The 21,388-nt window shown below is 41.1% G+C and overlaps 1 protein-coding gene across 1 annotated transcript; it reads right to left on the reverse strand.

Annotated features, from left to right (window-relative positions):
* Positions 1–1,268: 1,268 nt before the first annotated feature.
* Positions 1,269–9,096, reverse strand: inaa (internexin neuronal intermediate filament protein, alpha a). The gene is made up of 6 exons (XM_030071183.1): positions 8,788–9,096; positions 6,089–6,319; positions 5,068–5,595; positions 3,507–3,631; positions 2,152–2,416; positions 1,269–1,711 (listed from the first exon to the last, which is right to left on the reverse strand). The coding sequence occupies exons 1-5, from the start codon at positions 9,079–9,081 to the stop codon at positions 2,212–2,214; spliced, it is 1,383 nt and encodes a 460-aa protein (XP_029927043.1). The 5' UTR covers positions 9,082–9,096; the 3' UTR covers positions 1,269–1,711; positions 2,152–2,211.
* Between the last annotated feature and the right edge of the window lie 12,292 nt (positions 9,097–21,388).

Genomic DNA, 21,388 nt, shown 5'->3' on the forward strand with positions numbered 1-21,388 from the left:
TGTTTACACGAAATATGGGTCTCAGAAATATGGGTATTTCTGAGACCCATATATGAAAAATATGGGTCTGAGATTTTAATTGCATAGTTAGAAATGTATAATTAATTCATTACTTTTTACACGATGTCTTGACCTAGTAGAGAGAGGAGCTCACTGGGACTTTGATGTAATCCAATCCTATTTTCTGTTCCCGAGACCTACATCCCACTGTGTGTAGGTTGATAACTAACTTGTCTGGGACAAAATGACCTGGCAGCTCTGGGTTTTTGTAGCCTTCTATCATTTATTCCAAACTGATTGAACCAGAAACCGGATACTTAAAATGCATCATTTCCTGTGTGATGGAGGATTTTCCCCCAGGAATGATTTAAAGAACAACTGTCTTTACATGCAAACACCAATTTATTGAAAGTGTAACATTTCAGATTCCCTGGTCTTGGTCAGTTCAACAGCCATGGAGGTGAGCCAATTTGCTGGTAATGAGAGGAACGAAAATGGCCACTAAGGTTCATTAGTTCTGTTTTTGAAATGGCTCAAATTCTGAATAGGTTCACAACATCATAAACCAGGTTTATACCAGTGCCACTCACCGTACAGTACTAGTCAAATGACAATAGGACAACAGGATGCTGCGACGACTGAAATGAGGCACTAGGTTACACTAACCTTTCAGTTTCCAGCTACAAAAATACAGAAATTCAAAAAACATTTTTACCTAAAACAAACAGACACACAAACACAAAACACTCTTCCCTTTTAGCAGCATTCAGTGTAGGTTTTTGTGCAAATTTCACACAGCACAAACACAGAAATCCATCTAGAAACATTCAGCTTTGAAACATGGACTATAGCACAATATTATCAACACCTTACAGGGAAGCAGGCTTTTAGTATTCTATAACAACATACAACATATTACAGTATCTTATATTCACCTCTTGGTAACACTGACCTACTATTTACCTTTTTTAAAAAAAATCATATTGATTAGGGATATCATTTCAGTATGGTGGAGAGAATATTTTATTCATTCTATTCTAATGCATCATTTAAAGGTATAGTGCACCCGTTTTGAAAAATTTGGAATGTGCACCCAGTAATTGTATGTACATTTTACTTTTGGAATGTGACCTTCTTTGAGTGGATAAAGGAGGTTATTTTAAAATTGTTAGCTGGGGGGAAGTCCTCTTCAATGTCAGGAGGCTAACAGTTAGCATTTGGAGCATCCAGTCAGTATCCAGCTCCAGTAACAATGAGAGGAAGATAGCACCACTACTGTCCTATGTAACAACTGGGGGTGTATATATATATATATATATATATATATATATATATATATATATCTGGGTGAACTATACTGTCCCTTTAAGAAGCAGACAACCCACCTCAAAAAGATTAAAACTCTCCATTGATTTCAGTGGAGAGCTTTTCTGTCCCATGATTTTCTAAATGCAAAATCTAAAGGCTTTTCCATTTTGATAATACTAAACATGTATAGGAAACACTGAGCACTTGTTTTTTTTGTTTTTTGTTTTTTGTTTCTAATTGGGTTTCACTGTGAAAATAGTGCAAAATAAATGTATTGAATATCAGCACAAAATATGAACTAGGAGCAGCTGTTTTCAGTATCCTCCTTCAAAAGCCCATATACTGTATATTGGTCTAATCCTAGTTTCATGTGCCTGTTGTATACCTTATACTTATGTAAATACCGTATTTCCCCAATTAATCGCCCGGGCGTTTAATATGCAAAATCGACTTGGACCCCGGGCGTTTAAAAGAACCAGGCGGCTATTCGCTGCAGGCCTTTATTTATTTTTGCACCAGGTCATTATCGTGATGACAGCTACTGTCCAACATACTTTCAGTCGGTCGATTTAATATTACGGTACACCCTTTTGTTCTAACGTTAGCTAGCGCTCTTATTTTGACAGAAAACAGAAGTGCCGCACTGTTAGTCTGCAGCTAACTGTTTACTTCTGCAAAAATAAGGTGAGTAGCCTTATTTTGGGTTACCTCATTATGACGCAAATAATCGCCCCGGCGGTTATTCGGGTGGGCGTTTAATACGCAAAATGCGTGCAGACCCTAGGCGTTTATAAGAACCCGGCGGCTATTTGCGGCCGGGCGATTAATTGGTGAAATACGGTATATGAACATTGAACTCTCTCTATGCATACGTGCTTTTTCTCTTTTTGTTACTTTCCCTCTTTAATTGTTGGAGTTGATGTCTGACTCATTTTTCTCTTCACTGATCTCCTTGTAGCCTTCCTTGCGGGTATCCTTGTCCTTCCGGCTGCCACTGGTGGAGGAGCCCGCTGAGGTCCGGGACTGGAAGCTGTAGCTCATACCGGGGCCGACAGCACCGAATGCAATCCCAGAGCTGAAGTGAGTCTCCTCCCCTTCCAGCAGTTTCCTTAACACCAATGGAAATAAATGTCAGGCTAGAAAACACAATTAAGGTCACAATAAAGTGGTATTCTGCAGAGCATCCTACATGTAAAAGGATGGCATACAGTATCCTTTAGGAGAACGAAACATTTTGTTTGACGGGAGGGGCAGAGCAGCGGAACTGTTTAAAAGTCTGTCATGGTATTACTGAATTGAATTTCATCTTTAATGCAAAGAATCAAACAAGTGCTTATGAACTGACTGTTAGTCTACCAGCCACTTTACAAGATAGCCAACGTCTGCTTAGGCTGTGTCTTTTCTTTTACAAAAGAGACTAAAGGGGAGCTTTATCAACCTCTATTAGCGGTGGATGAGTCCTTTAAGATGAAGGCTTTTTGGCCTCCACAGCTGAACTCAGCACCTGGCCAAGAAATCATTGAGTTGTTGGTACTGATCCACTTGTAGTGATGATATGGTAAGGGGGGTGATTAACAATATCCCTGGTTAGTGATCTACTCCAAGGAGAAAATTTGGGGAGAGAGTTTCTAAATTGCAGTTTGAAAGAAAAGTAAAAAACAAACAAACAAAAAAATCAAATAATTAAAATAGTTTATGAGTGATACTGCTTTAAACTCATCTAACAATGTCATGGAATAACGTATTTTGTTGTTTTTGGTCAGTTGAGTCTAAAACGTCTTGGCATTGTCCACCTTTAAGTTCAGTCAGACGTGTTTATAACTCTCTTAAAATATGGTGGAAAGCAAACTGCAGTCAATTACTGACTACTGTTGGTAAGAATTGGCATTATGCTGTTGGCTAGTTTCTACCCAGTAATTTATTGGAAATTAAGTTGTTAATTTGTTCTTCCTACAGTATTGCCTGATAATCATATGTCACACTGTAATAGTCTGGGTAGAATGGACAAGATGAGTTTTCCTATGTGCTCCATTCACCTCCATTTATTTGGGGCTTTGCAGAAAAGTTAAAATGGAAAAGTTAAAGTTTCCATGGCTACAGTATATTGAAAATCTAAAAAGGCTATTAAGCCCAGTAGCCTGGGCCTCATCCCAGGATTTATGGACTGTTGTACTCCCTTATTGTGATCCAGCCACTACCTGTAGGCAGCTATCTCTATGTCCAGGGCCATCTTGACATTGAGCAGGTCCTGATACTCTCTCAGATGCTGGGCCATCTCCCCCTTGAGGTTCCTCAGCTCATTATCCAGGTGGCCAATAGTGTCCTGTAACATTGGAAATAAGAAATGAGAAGAGAGACAGACAAAGAGGCGGAGAGATGATTAATAGTGGCTAACACCTGAATTTAGTCACAGATACAATATACCTATAGCGATTTGTAGTGTGGTTACAGTATTGTATAGTAGTGTATTTTATGGTATTTGGTATCTTAAAATTGTTACATAGTGCTCTTATAGGATCTTATAGTGTGCCTGTAGTACTCAGTTGTAAGTTTATAAAGACATAATCAACTGCTATGATATAACTACAGGATTGCAGTGGTATAATTTTTGTTACACAGTAGCTGTATGATATTTTAAAGTTCCCCTGATACGTATATTCTTCTGCAATGTATAACTGAATTACTCCAGCTCTTTTTTTGTAAGGGAATGCAGAAACCCTTGGGGCTTAACTCTACCCTAACCCTAAAAAGCCAGTGAAAGCAGATGGCATCCCAATATCCGATTTAGCAGGTTAATCTAAGACACAGCAGGTCAATTCTCTAAGAACTGGTTCGGTCAGTCTCACAAATTGAGATTTGTTCTTGTTAAACAGACCATATTAATACCATGATGATCAAGTCAGGCCTTGAGTGGAGAACTTAAACCTGCATCAGGCGTTACTGCATGGGCCATGGACTAAATCAATGAGTGGACCAGTGTTTGCCAAAATTGGACAAAGCTGGGGATCTCAAGGGATGAACAGCATTTCACTATTATGTCACTCCTTGGACATTAGTACGATAAGAGAATGTATAAAGATGACTCATTTTGATTGTAAGATTTACTCCACTGTTTTCATCGACTTTTCTAGTAAATCATGGCCAAGGACAAAGTTCTTCAGACAAAATTTTGGGGGTCAGTTGTCTATGCGGATCTATCTGAGAGCCCATGGTATAAAATGTTAGGAAATCCCTGCACTAGACTATTACCTAACAGCTTTTCTCAAGCCATGACATAATTCGGGAGGAACTTGAACTTGAAGTGAGAGGTGCTCACTTCCAATCCTATTATTTTACAGTGTGCAGACAGCACTGACCTAAATGTAGACTGTGCCAGTGATGCAGTACGATGGACAGCAAGGCTCGTAAGACCAGGATATGGTTAATCTTCAAGCACAGCTACAAAGTAATAGCTTAAACATTTCCCATTTTGTTTTCCTTTGATATCTTGGCCCACATTTTGTTCATACAACTGCATAATCAGCTCATTTCCAAGCACTTTCTCCAAAGTGAAAGTTTACCATGCTTCTTGTTTTAAATTCTAGTGTCTGTCATGTTTGTATGAGTAATTCCCTTTCATCTCTCTCTTCAATCAAACATTGGCGTTGAATATGCCTTATTTACAATGGGTTGTAGGCCCATATATCCCTATGTTTTACTTCTATTACAGCATACTCATAAGAGTCATTGGTGAAATGAATATCATTATGCTCAGCTTGCCTGCAGGGCTCCAATTTCAGCATTGTGCATCTCCTCCATTTCTCTGATCTGCCGCTCCAGAGACTCGTTGGTGCCCCTCAGGGTCTCCATCTCGATGGTCTTGGCCTGCAGCTGCCTCCTGAACTCACCGATCTCCTCCCTGCTGGCCCGCATGGCCTCATTGCTCCTGGTGGCCTGCTCGTTCAGGCTGGCAAATTTAGTTTTGTACCACTCCTCTGCCGACTGCAGGTTCTTTGAGGCGATGGACTCATACTGATTGCGGATCTCCTTCAGAGCCGAGGTGAGGTCTGGTTTGGAGAGCTCCACCTCCACAGAGACTTGTGCTGCCTCCATCATAATGCTCAGCTCCTGGATTTCCTCATCGTGCACTTTCTTCAGGAAAGAGATTTCATCCAGCAGCGACTCAACGCGGCGCTCCAGGTCCAATCGAACCACTGCGGCGTTGTCCACATCCTTCCTGAACACCTTCAGGGTCTGCTCAGCCTCCTCCCGTGCCCTCACCTCCTCATCGTACTTCACACTGAGTTTCTAAAAGATGAGAGCCATGAGTCGAAATGATGAGAAAGTGGAGAGATGAGATTACTGGGAATGAAATAATGGAGGATGAGGTGGTGACAGATGAGATGAGATGGTGAAAGATAAAATTGAAAGACATGACTTAAGATCTTCAGAATCATACACAACCACTGGTAAATGTGAGATACAAATGATCCATTTTCAAGGACTATTAGCCTACCACAATTTCCTCCCAGCAAAACACACCATAGAGGCCAGCAGCAGGATATGTGAGCCAATCCAAAATGTTGCCATTGGCTGGAATGAAGTGCCACTTGTTTAAACACTTGAATTCAGGATTTACTGGAAACACCCTAACAATTCCTGCAATGTCATTTACAATATCTGTGCCATTTTCAATAAGCATGATGGAATTAAGCTATAACATTTTTGAGAGTTTGGCATGCAATACTTATTGCACAGTTAACCAGTTGTCCACCGTATCCAAACCGCCAGGTGAACTTACTTGCAGCTCCTCCTCCATGTTGTCCCTCTCGACGAGGATGCGGTTCTTCTCGGTGCTCAGCTCCTCCAGCTGCGCCCGCAGGTCCCGCATCTCCTGCTTGTAGAGATCAGCCACGCGGGACGGCTCGCCATGTTTCTGCCGCAGCGTCACCAGCTCCGTCTCCAGCATTTTATTCTGCTGCTCCAGGTGCCGCACTTTATCAATGAACATGGCGAAGCGATCATTCAGACCCTGTAGTGACGACAATTTGACAAGAGTTAACATTCAAGTGTAGCCACTATATGCAAGGAAGGCCCATTTCCCCGACCCCCTATACATGACCTTCAACCTCTCTTTGATCTCTCCTGTGAAGAGGCAGGTGTCACGATTTTTCAGTAGGCTGCCATAATTATAAACATCTTATATTTTACTTTCTCTTAAAGCAAAATTTATCTTTGGTAAAGTGTTGAGCTGTGTAGTTACCTGGGTGTGTTTTGAGTCCACATAGTGGTGAAACCCCACATTAGCTGCTCTGTGCTCCCCTGGGTTCCTAATCCACAATACTGCAATTCTATCTCTCCATTCACTTCCATAGTGTCGCAAACTAACTCCCAAAAATTACTTTTTTAGCACATGAACCAATGTGAAAAAAGCAGATTATGCCAATGTAAAAGGCAACAAATCCTGGTACCCATTTTTTGAGGAAATCAAATTGCTCTTTTCTTGTTATTTATTTCAAATGGAAAGTAGAGCCGACAGGCAGCGTCTACTGAAAACCTCTGCTTAAGCCTTCCGTCAGGGATAAACAGTCTGATAGTATTTTCACACATGGTGGAATAGGACTTGTTTTTCTATTGTCTGTAAAAATCAAAAACAAAACAATTACAGTTCACCTGTGCCTCCTTCATTATGTATTTATTTTTTCACAGATTTAGCTAGGGTGATAAATTTCCTTGAGTCTGCAGTGGAGATGAACACAATTCTTTATATATATATATATATATATATATACATATATATATATATAAGACTGTATCACATATTCGTTTTTTAAATAATGTGAAATATCAGTTTGTAAAGTTTGTGCACCTGTGGAACTGAGTAGGAATGTGAAGCAGTTTTGTCAAATTGGTGGTTGTGAGGTACAACATGCCATGAGCCCTGAGGAAGCTGAGCCAGTAATTATCCCATCCTTATGCTCAATTTACCCATAAGCTGTTAGGATGGGCAGGATTACTGACTGGCCACATTGGGCACAGATCTCACCAGGTGCCCCGATCACCATCATTCACTGTCTGGGTTATTTCATGGTTATGTGCAAATCCTACATGCAGGCTTGACTAAACAATTCACAGTACAGACCCAGACAAATCCCATTTGTGACATCATTTATTTTATCGTCCCTTCAGTCGCTTTAAAATTTAGGGCTGTTAGGTGCACCGTCACATGTAATTTAGAGCTATAGACACCGCACGGAAAAAGTAAAGCAAATATGGAGTTGTCTCATCACAGATGTGATATCTACATTACACTACATTACAATTAGAACACCTCTTCTATAGCAGGTCTAAACTCTTCATGTTTCAGCTTATGTTAAGCAATAAGCATTATTTCCTTTATAATAGATTGGACTTTGTTGTATAAATGTGTAGATAGCCTATAGACAATAAGGAGGAATTTTAAGATTTTAGCCAACAACACTCAGTGATGGTCTGCTCCTTTACATTTTTTAAAAACGTGCATTACAGGACTATCATCCTATGAGTCGGCCCTGCCAAGTTGTGCCACAGCACCAGCGTTTTAAACTATGTAGCCCTGGAACAATTAGTTAATGAGAGGTCCCCTCAGTCATTTATCCTATCAAGCAAAAATCCCCAAAACAAATGCTGATGGCATCTTCACTAAGATCACAAAGATGCTACGATTTATTCAGTTTATTCAAATATGATCCATTCCTCTCATTACAAAATGTATTTTGGGCTGCTGATTTGACTGACTGAGCAACAGTAAGTGGTAATAGTAGTAGGCTAGTTGTAGTAGTAGTAGTAGTAGTAGTAGTACTTAAATAGTACTGAACTATTTCAGTGCACTGTTTAACTGTTTATTTAACTATTTAACTGTGCAACCATTTAATACCTGTAGGACCTTACAGCAATTCATCAGTGCAATACCCCTGTGCATATAAAGGATGTACATTTACATAATCTGAATTTCTCATTTCTGTATTTATCGTTGAAATAATATTGTAGGATTAGTGCACATATCTACATAAAGCACATCATGCACATACTTTTTTACGAATTAGGATTTATGCACAAAGTAGGATTAATGCACATATTTCTACATAAAGCACACACTTTTTCCTAATGCACATGTTTCTTATTTCCTTTTATAATTGCATTTATACTTATATTCTTCGCTTGAGAATTTTGATCAGCTGTAACTGACCCAATTTCACCTCGGGGATCAATTAAGTATTTCTGATTCTGATTCCGAATGTCATTGCTTTTGCCTCTGAATGGTCACTCCATCAATAGAAAACTAACTGACTGACAATGAAAATATTCATTAGTTGCAGCCCTAAAAATGTATTGCCTCTGAAATTACACCCGGTCAGAAATTTCTTTCTTGTTGTTTTTTTTTTTTTTTTGTCTGTCTGTGAATGCCGGCGCAAAACGTGTCTCGTGTTTGTCTCTTTGTCCCCTACACAGCGCGTCTACCTGCAGCTGCTCTTTCTCATTCGTCCGGATGACTTTGTATTCATTGTTGACCACGGAGGTCTGGGTTAAGTCGACACAGTCTGTCGGCACCACGGAGAGGGAGGTGGAGGGCCGGCCCGCCCGTCTGTACAGGCCCAGGGAGGAGGCGCTGCTGCGGTGCGCAGCCAGGGACCTGAAGCCCGGGGAGCTCCGAGGTGAGCCGCTGCTCATGCGGGAGGACGAGACTGGAAACCTGGACGAATCCCCGAAAATCTTCCGGTAGGATGACGAAGGGTAGTGGTCTCCGTAGCTCATCTTCGCTGTGGGCTAGACAGATCAAAACTGAGAGACTTAAGAGCTTTGCGGGAGCTTATAAACCTTGCAGGTGGAACAAACCATTATGTCCAATGGAGAGGACACCAGGAAAGAAAAACTCAAACATTTATGAGAAAAAACTTAAAAAAAAAAAAACATAAAAAAAAAGAGATTATAGGGCCACAAACTTAAGGAGCAATACTGGGAAAACTAATTTTTCTTCTCTGGGATTCAGTCAGAAGGAAATCTTCTCTTCTCAATCTTCTCATCAGGATCTGGACTTTGAGGTACGACGGCGTACTGGGGACACTGAAGAAAAAAAAAAAATACGCGGAGCATGGGGGGTGCGGTGGGGGGGTAATATTCTGAGAAAAAAACTCGAAAATTCTGACTTTATAAAGTCGCAAATTTGCGAGAAAAAAAGTCGGAAATTCTGACTTTATAAAGTCGCAAATTTGCGAGAAAAAAGTCAGAAATTCTGACTTTATAAACTCACAAATTTGCGAGAAAAAAAGTCGGAAATTCTGACTTTATAAAGTCGCAAATTTGCGAGAAAAAAAGTCAGAAATTCTGAGATTATAAACTCACAAATTTGCCAGAAAAAAACTCGGAAAATATATTTACTTTTATGCTTCACTTTGCAAGGTTGGATCAACCACACACTGAATAGCCTACACTGCTGCTTGCCGTGTATCATGCCTGCAGTTGATGACCTTATCAAATTATACTTTGCAATCGGCTTTAGTAACAAGGAAATCCTGGTGATTTTAGCCCAGAATCACAATATTATCATGGGTATCCGGACTTTAAAGAGACATTGCCGTGACTTGGGCCTATTCAGAAGAAAACGACACACTGATTTGGATGAGGTGATCGCTTATGTGTATCAGGAACTACAACGCAATGGACAGATGCAAGGATATCGCTGGTTACATCTGCGTGCAATTCAGATGGAGTTTGTGTGTGTGTGTGTGTGTGTGTGTGTCTGTGGGTGTGTGGGGTGGGACATTTTTGTACCTTGTAAGGGATGTTTATTTACATTCAGTTTCGGAGGTAACTTCCTCCTTCAGAAAGGTCCAACTGACAGCCGGAGCGGCACCTGTCAGATCCGGTAGACCAGACCTGACCGGTTGGCCGCGCACTGTGCGGTGCCGCGGCAGACCTGGTGCCGGCCGGCACCGCGGCGCACCAGGTCTGCCGACTCTGACAGGTGCCCCGCGCACACAGACTGCCGTACTTTCATTATAAACCGACTTTTGTTTATATGCGGCTGCAGCAGCACAACGGACAACAACACAGACGACATGGTTCATTATTGATTGCGCAACGAGGCGATTCGCCGGTAATCGCACTGCCCGCATTAAACAATTTTGCGGAGGCAAGAGGAAAGTTGCATGATTTACACCGTATCCATGTTCGCGCTGAGTGCGTGACCGTGCATGTGCTCGTGCATGAACGCTTGGGCGCGATACAAACTTTGTAATGTGAGTAGCCTCTAACTCATTCATTTCATTGGATAATATGTCGGTGGGGTGAGTGGAAGTCCCTGATTGATCGAAGAGATCCTTCTGATTGGCTGGGCCTCTTGTAAAAGTGGCCCAGTCGCCGCAGCCTCTGCTCTGTAGGCATTCATTCATTCATTCATCTTCTAAACCGCTTATCCTCACCAGGGTCGCGGAGGGGGTGGGGGGTGGGGCTGGAGTCTATCTCAGCGCTCATAGGGCGAAGGCAAGGTAACACCCTGGACAGGTCGCCAGTCCATCGCAGGGCGCTCTGTAGGCATAACTTATCGATCACAAGTGGCTTTTCTCAGGCTCAACAGATAGGCTAGATCACAAACATCCCTTACAAGGTACAAAAATGTATTTTAGTTAAATCCCCCCCACCCCACCCACACACACACCCACAGACACACACACACACACAAACTCCATCTGAATTGCATGCAGATGTAACCAGCGATATCCTTGCATCTGTCCATTGCGTTGTAGTTCCTGATACACATAAGCGATCACCTCATCCAAATCAGTGTGTCGTTTTCTTCTGAATAGGCCCAAGTCACGGCAATGTCTCTTTAAAGTCCGGATACCCATGATAATATTGTGATTCTGGGCTAAAATCACCAGGATTTCCTTGTTACTAAAGCCGATTGCAAAGTATAATTTGATAAGGTCATCAACTGCAGGCATGATATACGGCAAGCAGCAGTGTAGGCTATTCAGTGTGTGGTTGATCCAACCTTGCAAAGTGAAGCATAAAAGTAAATATATTTTCCGAGTTTTTTTCTGGCAAATTTGTGAGTTTATAATCTCAGAATTTCTGACTTTTTTTCTCGCAAATTTGCGACTTTATAAAGTCAGAATTTCCGACTTTTTTTTCTCGCAAATTTGCGTGTTTATAAAGTCAGAATTTCTGACTTTTTTTCTCGCAAATTTGCGACTTTATAAAGTCAGAATTTCCGACTTTTTTTCTCGCAAATTTGTGAGTTTATAAAGTCAGAATTTCCGACTTTTTTCTCGCAAATTTGCGACTTTATAAAGTCAGAATTTCTGACTTTTTTTCTCGCAAATTTGCGACTTTATAAAGTCAGAATTTTCGAGTTTTTTTCTCAGAATTTTACCCCCCCACCGCACCCCCCATGCTCCGCGTATTTTTTTTTTCTTCAGTGTCCCCAGTACGCCGTCGTATTGAGGAGACATTGCCCTGACTTGGGCCAATTTAAAAGAAAACAATCTTGTGATTTTAGGCTCAAATCAGCAGGATTTCCTTGTTATTAAATACCATGGTAAAGTAAAATTTTATGTGGTCACCAGCTGCAGGCCTGATACACGGCCTGATGCAGCGTCTGCAGTGTGTGGCTGATTAACTCAAAGTCAGACCATATGTTTCCTTGAACAATAAAATAAAATAAAATAAAATAAAAATAAGGAGGGAGTGAGAGAGAGAGAAGAAAAGAGAAGAAAAACTATTTTTTTCCGAGTTTTTTTCTTGTAAATTTGTGAGTTTTTCTTGTAAATTTGTGAACTCGGAAACTTTCCCCACAGTGACACTAATGGCTCGCCTCAGTGGGGCACAGTGGAAAACAAAAATCACCACTAAGTGGCTCTCATCACTCACATCATATAGGCCTAATCTGCTGTTACTACCAGCAGATACAGAGCAGCTCTTGCTTGATACAGTCAGCTTTATGGGCAAATGGGTTTTATGTGCAGTAGGCTATGTAAGGGATAATGCCCGACGAGGTGTCCATTATCAGAAATTAATGGACGACGCATTATCCCTTACGAATAAAACTGACTAGGCTATTACTCAGAGGGGAACCCTCAGGGCCCTCTAGGCCCTCTCTGAGGGCCTAAGATATTCTAAAAATAATATTTAAAATGTCATCAGTTCTAATTTTATTTTATCAATTCATAATTTGGCAATCAACATCTAAAATGTTTCTGAGGAAATAAACCCTTCAAATTTGCCTGTTCAGTTTGTGTTGGAGTGTGAATGGTTAAATGAAAGAAGCCCTTTGTCTCCCCCTGCAGTTGCTGGGAAGGAAATGCTGCGGGCCCGCTGTAAATTGACAGAGGGCCCAGCAATAGTAATTCAATGAGAGACCAACTTCAAATGACAGTAAAATTGACCAATCATATTTTCTCTATGAATGGGTGGGCTTTGTCATCGCTAACTTTGACAAGTGACAAGTTCCGCCCGCTGTCCCCCGGGCAAATCACAAGCTAGCGGGAGAAAAAAAAAAAAAAAAAAACGGCGGTAAACACCCTAGCTAGCTAGCTTGTGCTGTTGGTTCGTGATGGAGGTTGTGAATAGCGCCGCGAGTGAGGAGGATATCGTTTCAAGTTTATTAAACACGCCGTTTTCCAGACTAACATTCAGTGACAAGTTGGAGTTAATCAGCAAGGGAAAACGTACACCAGACCTTAATTTGGTGCAAAAAAACAAGGCTTTTGAGAGGCATTTCAACACCAGCAATTACGCGCGATACCCATGGATGACAGGATCGACCAAGGAGCAAAAGCTTTATTGCTGGGATTGTCTGCTGTTTGGCGCGGAGAGTGGGTCCCGGGCCAAAGATGGATTTTCTGATTTAGGAAGTTTATCCAAGTCAGCCCATCGCCATCATAATGCTTCAAGCCATCTTGAGGCTACTATTCGCCTTAAAACGTTTGGGACCACCAGGATAGAGCTCCAGCTGGATGAGCAACAACGGCGGGAAGTTACCGCTCATAATGAGAAGGTCAGGAGGAATCGGGATATTTTAAAACGTCTCATTAATTGTGTGGTGTTCTTGGGCAAGCAGGAGTTGCCGTTCCGAGGTCACGATGAAGGAGCAGGCTCGGCCAATAGGGGGAATTACCTGGAATTGCTGGATTTAGTGGCAGAGTATGACAGCGACCTGCGCACTCACCTTGCCACATCAACAGTTTTCAGTGGGACATCATCAAAGATTCAGAATGACCTGATCAGCGCCGTTGCTAGCGTCATAACAGATCACATGAAGGAGGAGGTGAGGAAGACACCTTTTGTGGCTGTCATGGTAGATGAAACCACAGACATCAGCAACGTGGCCCAGATGTCATACGTGCTTCGCTATGTCACTGAAGATGGGGTGAAAGAGCGTTTTTTCAAGTATGAAGATGTGACAGCGGACAGACGAGCAGAGGCCATAGCTACTCGGCTGCTGGAGTTCTTGCGGGGCTGTGGCTGTGTCGATAAAGCGGTTGCCCAGTGCTACGACGGAGCGGCAGTCATGGCATCTGGTTTGAACGGCGTGCAAGCGAGAGTCAAAGAAACCATTCCACAGGCCCTCTTTGTTCACTGCTATGCCCACGTTCTAAATCTTGTAATGGCACAGGGAGCCTCCAAGATCAGAGAGTGCAAGGTCTTCTTTTTACACCTCTCCGGCTTGGCTGCTTTTTTCACCCGCTCAGCAAAGCGCACCAAGCTGTTGGATGATGTTTGCCAGCGTAGGCTTCCACGAGTAGCTCCTACTCACTGGTGCTTCAATTCTCGTTTGGTGTGCACAGTGGCAGAGAAGACCAGGGAATTGAGAGAGGTAGGACAGAGTAATGATAATAATAATAATAATGATAATAATAATAATAATAATAATAATAAAGAAATTGGATAGTGTGGAGGAATACACCACTCATAAAACATGTTAAGAACTAATGATACTAGGCCTGGGCTATTCATGTTAAAGGGGGGGGGGTTGATTAATCTGTGTTCATTGGAGGTCCAAAAGTCGTTTCCATAAGGTAAAAGCCATGTAACCTTCTTTAGGTGTTCGAGCACATCGTATACCACCACACGGAATTTGATGATGACGCTGTCAATTGTGCTGATGGATACATCACCCTCCTTGTCAGCTTCGATTTCTGCTTCTGGTTGAAAACTTTCCACGCCATCTTCTCGTATTCGGATGTTGTCTTTGGAATTCTCCAAAACAAAGGTTTCGATGTTCAGTTCTGCCTGGCCAGAGTAGATGAGCTACACAGAAACATCGAAAAGGAGAAAGAGAAGTTTGACCGGGTCTACGAAGAAACCCAAGCTTTGGCTGGCCCTCCACGGGGCCGTGGGGCTCAAGGAGACGTTCACGCACGGTACAGGGAGCTCTACTGCAGCGTAATCGACAGCCTCCTGACCCAGATTGCCAGTCGCTTTAGTGACCACAAAAAGCTCGCTTTCCTGGCCCTTCTGGACCCACAACAGTTCGGACGTTACAGTGACCACTTTCCCAATGCTGCCTTTTCCAGTTTGATGGAGAGTTATGGTGCGTATTTCGATCAGCCCCGACTCTACACCGAACTCACAGTAATGTACGGCATGTCTGACTTTGCGGGGAAGAGCCCAGCCGACATTCATCAGTTTCTCGTCCAAAAAGACCTGAAAGAAAGCATGGCACAAGTGTACAACCTCACATGCCTCATCCTGACAATCCCTGTGTCCACTGCCTCTGTGGAGAGGTCTTTCTCTGCGCTGAAGCGCATAAAAACCTGCTCGAGGAACACGACTGGACAGGCCCGATTGTCAGATTTGGCCTTAATTTCCATCGAAAAGGAACTGTTGATGGACTTGAAATCAAAGGATCGGTTGCATGACCCCGCCATCAGCCACTTCATTGAAAAGGACAGGAGGATGGACTTCATCTTCAAATGATCATCAAACAGTATAGTCCAGTCATTTTATGAAAAAACCTAGGACAAATTGCAAGAGAGAAAAACTCAACTGATTTTGGATCCTCAGTTTGTCCTGAGTGAGGGGGAAAAAATCCCAAGAAATCCCATTGGTGGAAAGTTTTGAAAATCACCTATTTATGACCACATAATACCAAAAAACACTGTTTTTAACACACAGGGGGAAAGGAGTTAAAAATTTTACTTTCAGATATCACTATAAAAATTCACAAGTTGATTACACACACAAAGACAAGAAAAAAAGTCTGTTACAATTTCTTTGAATTATTCTGTTTACACATGCATATCACACATTATCTGATTTGATATGCGCTAATAAGGAATATAAGGATTAAATGCCAGAACAGATATTTAAATATTAGATATATATATATTAGATATTGTTATATAGTAACATTTTAATTCAAGGTTACTATGTATATAGTAACCTTTTAATTCACTGTTTAAATGTCTCTTCTGGCATTTATTCCAAACATATAAGAACATTAAGTTAAGAGCCAAAACAAAACGTATAGGGTATAAAATAAATGTTAAAAAAGAGTATATTAAGAGCATGAGTTAAAAGCCAAATTAAATAGGTGGGTCTTGAGCCTATTTTTAAAAATATCAACATTCTCTGCGGCCCTCAGGTCCTCCGGCAGGCTGTTCCACAATCGGGGGCCATAAAACTGGAAAGATGCCTCACTGTGTGTTCGTGTTTTAACTCTGGGAATACATAACAGGCCGGTGTCGGAGGACCTGAGGGTCTGCGAGGGTTCATAACGTAAAAGTAATTCAGAAAGATAAGAAGGCCCAAGACCCCTAAGACATTTAAAAACTATTAAGAGAACCTTAAAATCGATCCTGAAACATACAGGGAGCCAATGCAGTGATTCTAAAACCGGTGTAATATGCGCCTGCCTTCTGGTCCTCGTCAGCACACGTGCAGCTGAGTTCTGTAAAAGTTGTAGACTTGTGATGTTTCTTTTTGGAAGACCAGAAAGCAGGGCATTGCAATAGTCAATACGACTGGAAATAAAAGCATGCATCAGCATCTCTGTATTTGCCCAAGAGAGAAACGGGCGGACTCTGGCTATATTCTTTAAATGATAAAATCCTGTTTTTGTAACATTTTTAATGTGTGGAATAAAATTGAGCTCAGAGTCAAAAATGACGCCCAGATTTTTTATGTGATTAGATGGGTTTAAAGACAGTGTTTGTAATTTTGGTAAAAGTTTCACTCTCTGGGCCCCAGGACCGATGATTAAAACTTCAGTTTTGTCCTGGTTGAGCTGCAGGAAGTTTTCTGCCATCCAGGATTTGATGTCTAAAATACAGTTAAAAAGGGCATCAAGTGGCCCTGTGTCATCAGGAGACATGGAAATATACAGCTGTGTGTCATCAGCATAGCTGTGAAAATTGATCCCATGTCTCCTGATGACACTGCCAAGTGGGAGCATATATAAATTAAAAAGAATGGGGCCTAAAATTGATCCTTGGGGCACACCACATTTTATCTCATGTATTCTTGAGGAGCATGTATCCAAGCTTACCATGAATTTTCTTGCTGTGAGATAGGAAATGAACCACTTAAGAACAGTGCCAGAGAGGCCAACCAGGTGTCTGAGTCTATTTAAAAGAATAGTGTGATCTACTGTATCGAAAGCAGCGCTTAGATCCAGTAGCACAAGGACTGAAAGCTTGTGTGTGTCCAAATTGCACCTGAGGTCATTAACAATTTTCAGCAGTGCAGTCTCTGTACTGTGGTTCCTCCTAAAACCAGACTGAAACTTCTCAAAGATTGAGTGGTTAATTAAAAAATTATTCAGCTGAATAAAAACAATTTTTTCTAAAATTTTACTTAAAAATGGTAAGTTGGATACAGGTCTGTAATTATTAAGAATGCTGGGATCCAAATTGTTCTTCTTCAGAAGAGGCCTCACTACAGCTGTTTTAAAAGCTGCAGGGAAGACGCCTGTCTGAAGAGAAGAATTGACAATGTTTAAGAGCTCAACTTCAAAGAATCCATAAAATGTTTTAAAAAGTGATGTTGGGATCGGGTCTAAAAGGCAGGTTGTTGGTTTGACTTGGGAACTTACTCTACCAAGCATGTCAGCATCAACCAGGACAAAGAAAAAGAGGTGGCTCAGACAGCACAGTTCCCCAACCTGACAAACTGGCCTTCCTGTCAGGTAATCTGTGATCCAGGAGATAAAGGAAGGATCTTATGATCAATGCATAATGTCTGGGCAGTACCACCAATGATTTACAGTGGCTTTTTTTTTTTTTTTTTTATTAAAATTAATGTCAAAGTAAGTATGACATTTGTTGTGACTGTGCATGTTGCAACTGCTGCCTAATCTGAAAGTCTTCAGTTAATTTGGTTGTGTAAATTCTCATTTTATTAATCCTCAGTTTATTTAATATGAGAATTCAGTCTATTCAATATTAGCTATTATTCAGTCGTATTGAGAGTGTGTGTGTGTGTGTGTGTGAGGGTGGACCCACCACCACCACCACCACCACCACACAAACATAATATTCACATTTGTATTTATAACGTTGTTATCAAAGTTATCTTCATGACACATTAACATTAAAACTTAGTGATTAGTGAGTTCTACAGTAGCCTATAAACTTGCGGAGTCAAAATAACTAGTCAATTCCCCACATCAGCGGATGGATAAATAATCTCAAGTTATTCTAAAAATCTGTATATTACATGTCTAACAAAAACGCCCGAACATTCTTTTCTTTAATGGATTTCAACTTTGGATAATGGATACACAAATGGTGCCTTAAATGTTGTATTTTTCAGATGACTAAATAAAGTTATAAAAAAAAAAACAACAACTAGTCAATTATACATTTACGATAAACATGTAACTGCCAAAAAATCCATAGAATTATTTGTAAAAGTTCGTGTTTTTTATGCTTTTATTTTTATTTTTGGTCGGAGTAGCGATTAACTAACTTCCGCTTGAGATTTCTGCTTGAGACTTCCGGCATCGTATGGACCATAAATTACACGAAGAAGACACTTCCGGTATGGGCTTCCGGTATGGATTGGATGTATGGCCCATGTCCGCCATCTTGCCTGCAGCAAGGTACTCTTGGAATTTTTTGAGACCCAAGTGCATGGGCCATTTGGTGAAATGACGTGGAATGACCCTATTGTGAAGTTCGCAGATGACACCACCATCCTTGGCCAGATGTCCAACAATGATGAGTTTTCATATCGGGAGGAAATCAACCATCTTGCAGAATGGTGCACAGAAAACAACCTACTGCTCAACGTCAGCAAAACCAAAGAGCTGATAGTTGATTTTAGAAAAAAGGAGGCAAAGACACACAACCCTGTCTACATCAGTGGAGCTGAGGTGGGGCAAGTGAGCAGTTTTAAGTTCCTGGGAATCAACATAACAGAGAACCTGTCATGGACTTCACATATCTCTGCCCTGGTTAAAAACACTCAGAAACGGCTGTATTTCTTAAGGAAACTTAAGAAAGCAAAATTCCCGCACCAAGTTCTTGTCAACTTCTACAAAGGAACAATTGAAAGCATCCTGACTGGAAACATTACGAACTGGCATGGGATGTGCACGGCCCAGGACAGGAAGACTCTGCAATTAGTGATTAAAACTTCCCGAAACACCATTGGTACCCATCTACCAAGCATCAGTGATATCGGGGAGGTGAGGTGCCTGCGCGGAGCCAAAAGGATCCTAAAAGACAACACCCACCCCAGCCACAGCCTGTTCACCCTGCTGCCATCAGGCAAAAGATACAGAAGTATTCGTTGCCGTACCACCAGACTACAGAGCAGCTTCTTCCCTCAGGCTGTGAGACTACTTAATGCACCATCTGCACTCCTCCATGTTTAATAATTTTATTTTTTTTATACAATCAATTAATCAATCAAGAGGGTACCACATTTTAATTTCATTATACAACCTGTTGTATAATGACCAATAAACTTCCTTGTATCCTTGTAAATAAAATATGAACATACTAACTACCCGCCCACTATACCAGCCTCCACATTAATACAGCCAAACCCTTGTGGTCATTATGCATCTTTTTAATGACACTGGCCTGGATCCCATCTATGACAGAAATGCAGGTTAATGGTCCCTGCACTTGGTTATATTTTTATCTGGCTCTCTGTCATTTCAGGTAATAGTGAGGAGGAAAGAAGACTCTGGAAAAGTCAAGGTCCTATTGCACTGGACACCTGAAGACGTGAGTCCTGCACTCTTCTTTCAGTCCCCTCACCACCCCCGTCCTTTTCCTCTAGTGTTCTTATTTTTTGTTTCACAGTTTGGGGCTTTATGATTAAGCATTAAAAAAAAAAAAAAAAAAATCAATGGTTTGTCAACATGCAGAAAAAGTATTTGTGGCAACATCTATGGCTCCACGTGACTTCATGTTATCCTCTCCTCATGTCATCTTGTCTCTCTGTCTCAGACTGCCAGATGTTTGGGTGAATGAGAGCGACAGGTTGCAGCAGAAAACCAAAGTGATGCATTTGTCCAAGCTGCCCACAGATACAGCCGTGCTCCTTGACCCCAACATCTACAGGTGTGTGTGTGTGTGTGTGTGTGTGTGTGTGTAAAGGTGGCAGGGTGGCTTAGGGCAGAGAGTGACCATCTCATAACAGAAAGGTCACAGGATGAGGCAGTTTCACGGTGTTGAAGAAAAAGGGGAATGTTGGCAATTTTATCTAAAACAATTCTCCCTCCACAGGATGTTCTTCTAACGATCTTCAGAGGCGCTGCCAGTGTCACATCCTGCTATCCAACGACCAGTGAGAAGCCAGTCTCCTTCCATCCTTTCACTCTCTATGTTCTTTTCTCCCCCATCACCTCCAGAACAATGTTGTGAGTTTAGTGAATCTTGTTTCCAAGGCTCTCTGAAGAATCTACAGTAGGTTCTGAGCATATTGAGAAGTTTTAGGGGGAGGGAGATGTTGCTTTTATGTTTTAGGTAACGCAGCTAGACTGAAAGCTTACTGAGGCAAGCTAAACTGACAAAATTGTAGAGTTTCTACACATTTCTAGAGAAAGCCTGTCTATACTTCTGAAAATTTGTAGTATATTTTTATACTTTGAAATTTTACTGTACTGTAGATAGATGTTCTTTCTCATTTGGCAATGTTCTTTCTCAATAATGGCGTTACATTTTTTAAATAGATGTTTTAAAGACTGATAATATTGGTCCATGTGCATATAGTTGACAGTGCTCTGGTTTGATGTCATTAAAGTTTTTTTTTTTCCCGGCTTCCACTTGGTGTTAAAATCTTTCAGAATCAGATAACAGCTGAAGACTGAACCATGTCTTTATTCAGCATCCTGTCAGAACTTTGTTTTCATTTAAGTGATGTTTTATGCACTCCAGACAAGGAAAATGTTGAGAGCATTTGAATGTTTTGGTGATGACCAGATGCCTTAAAACAAACATTTAAACTTGTTAATCGAATCACCACCATTCCACATTAGTTTAAAAAAAAATCCTCAGATTGTAACATTGCATAGCTTTGTGGCTGACCTAAAAGCCAGAGGGTTTATCACAGCTAAGGCACTAAACAAGTCGAAGCCAAGTCGTGGCTGTGTTACACCCCTGTAAGGGGAAATAGAAAGAAATGAAGCGAGAGACAGTGTTGCTGGCTTCAGGTTCAGACTGTAATGAACAACTCACATGTTCACATTACATATTTGACCAAACTTAATGAAATAAATGTCTGCAGCTCACTTTCAAAATGTGCAACACAAAATATACACTGTCCTTTTAACAGTTAACACTTGAGAAAATACATAAAGCTTACATTTTCTCTTGAATAAACTAACTAACAAATGTGTACTGTCTCTCTAGGAAGCTACTCAGTTAGAAAAACACATGGAAGGCACTTTTACTTTGAATACACTTTATTCGTATATTTATCACACATATCGGTTAAGCATATACACATTTAACAAACACTATATCCTTTGAACTAAAACACAATCACACTGTTATTTTCTCCACATATGCTCAAAATGAATACATGTAACACCCGCTTTCTTAGCAAACAATGCTGGGCACGCATATATATATATGACTCTCTGTCAAGCTACCAAGCATACTAC

This window comes from Myripristis murdjan, chromosome 15 (assembly GCF_902150065.1).
Source record: "Myripristis murdjan chromosome 15, fMyrMur1.1, whole genome shotgun sequence".
NCBI lineage: Eukaryota > Metazoa > Chordata > Actinopteri > Holocentriformes > Holocentridae > Myripristis > Myripristis murdjan.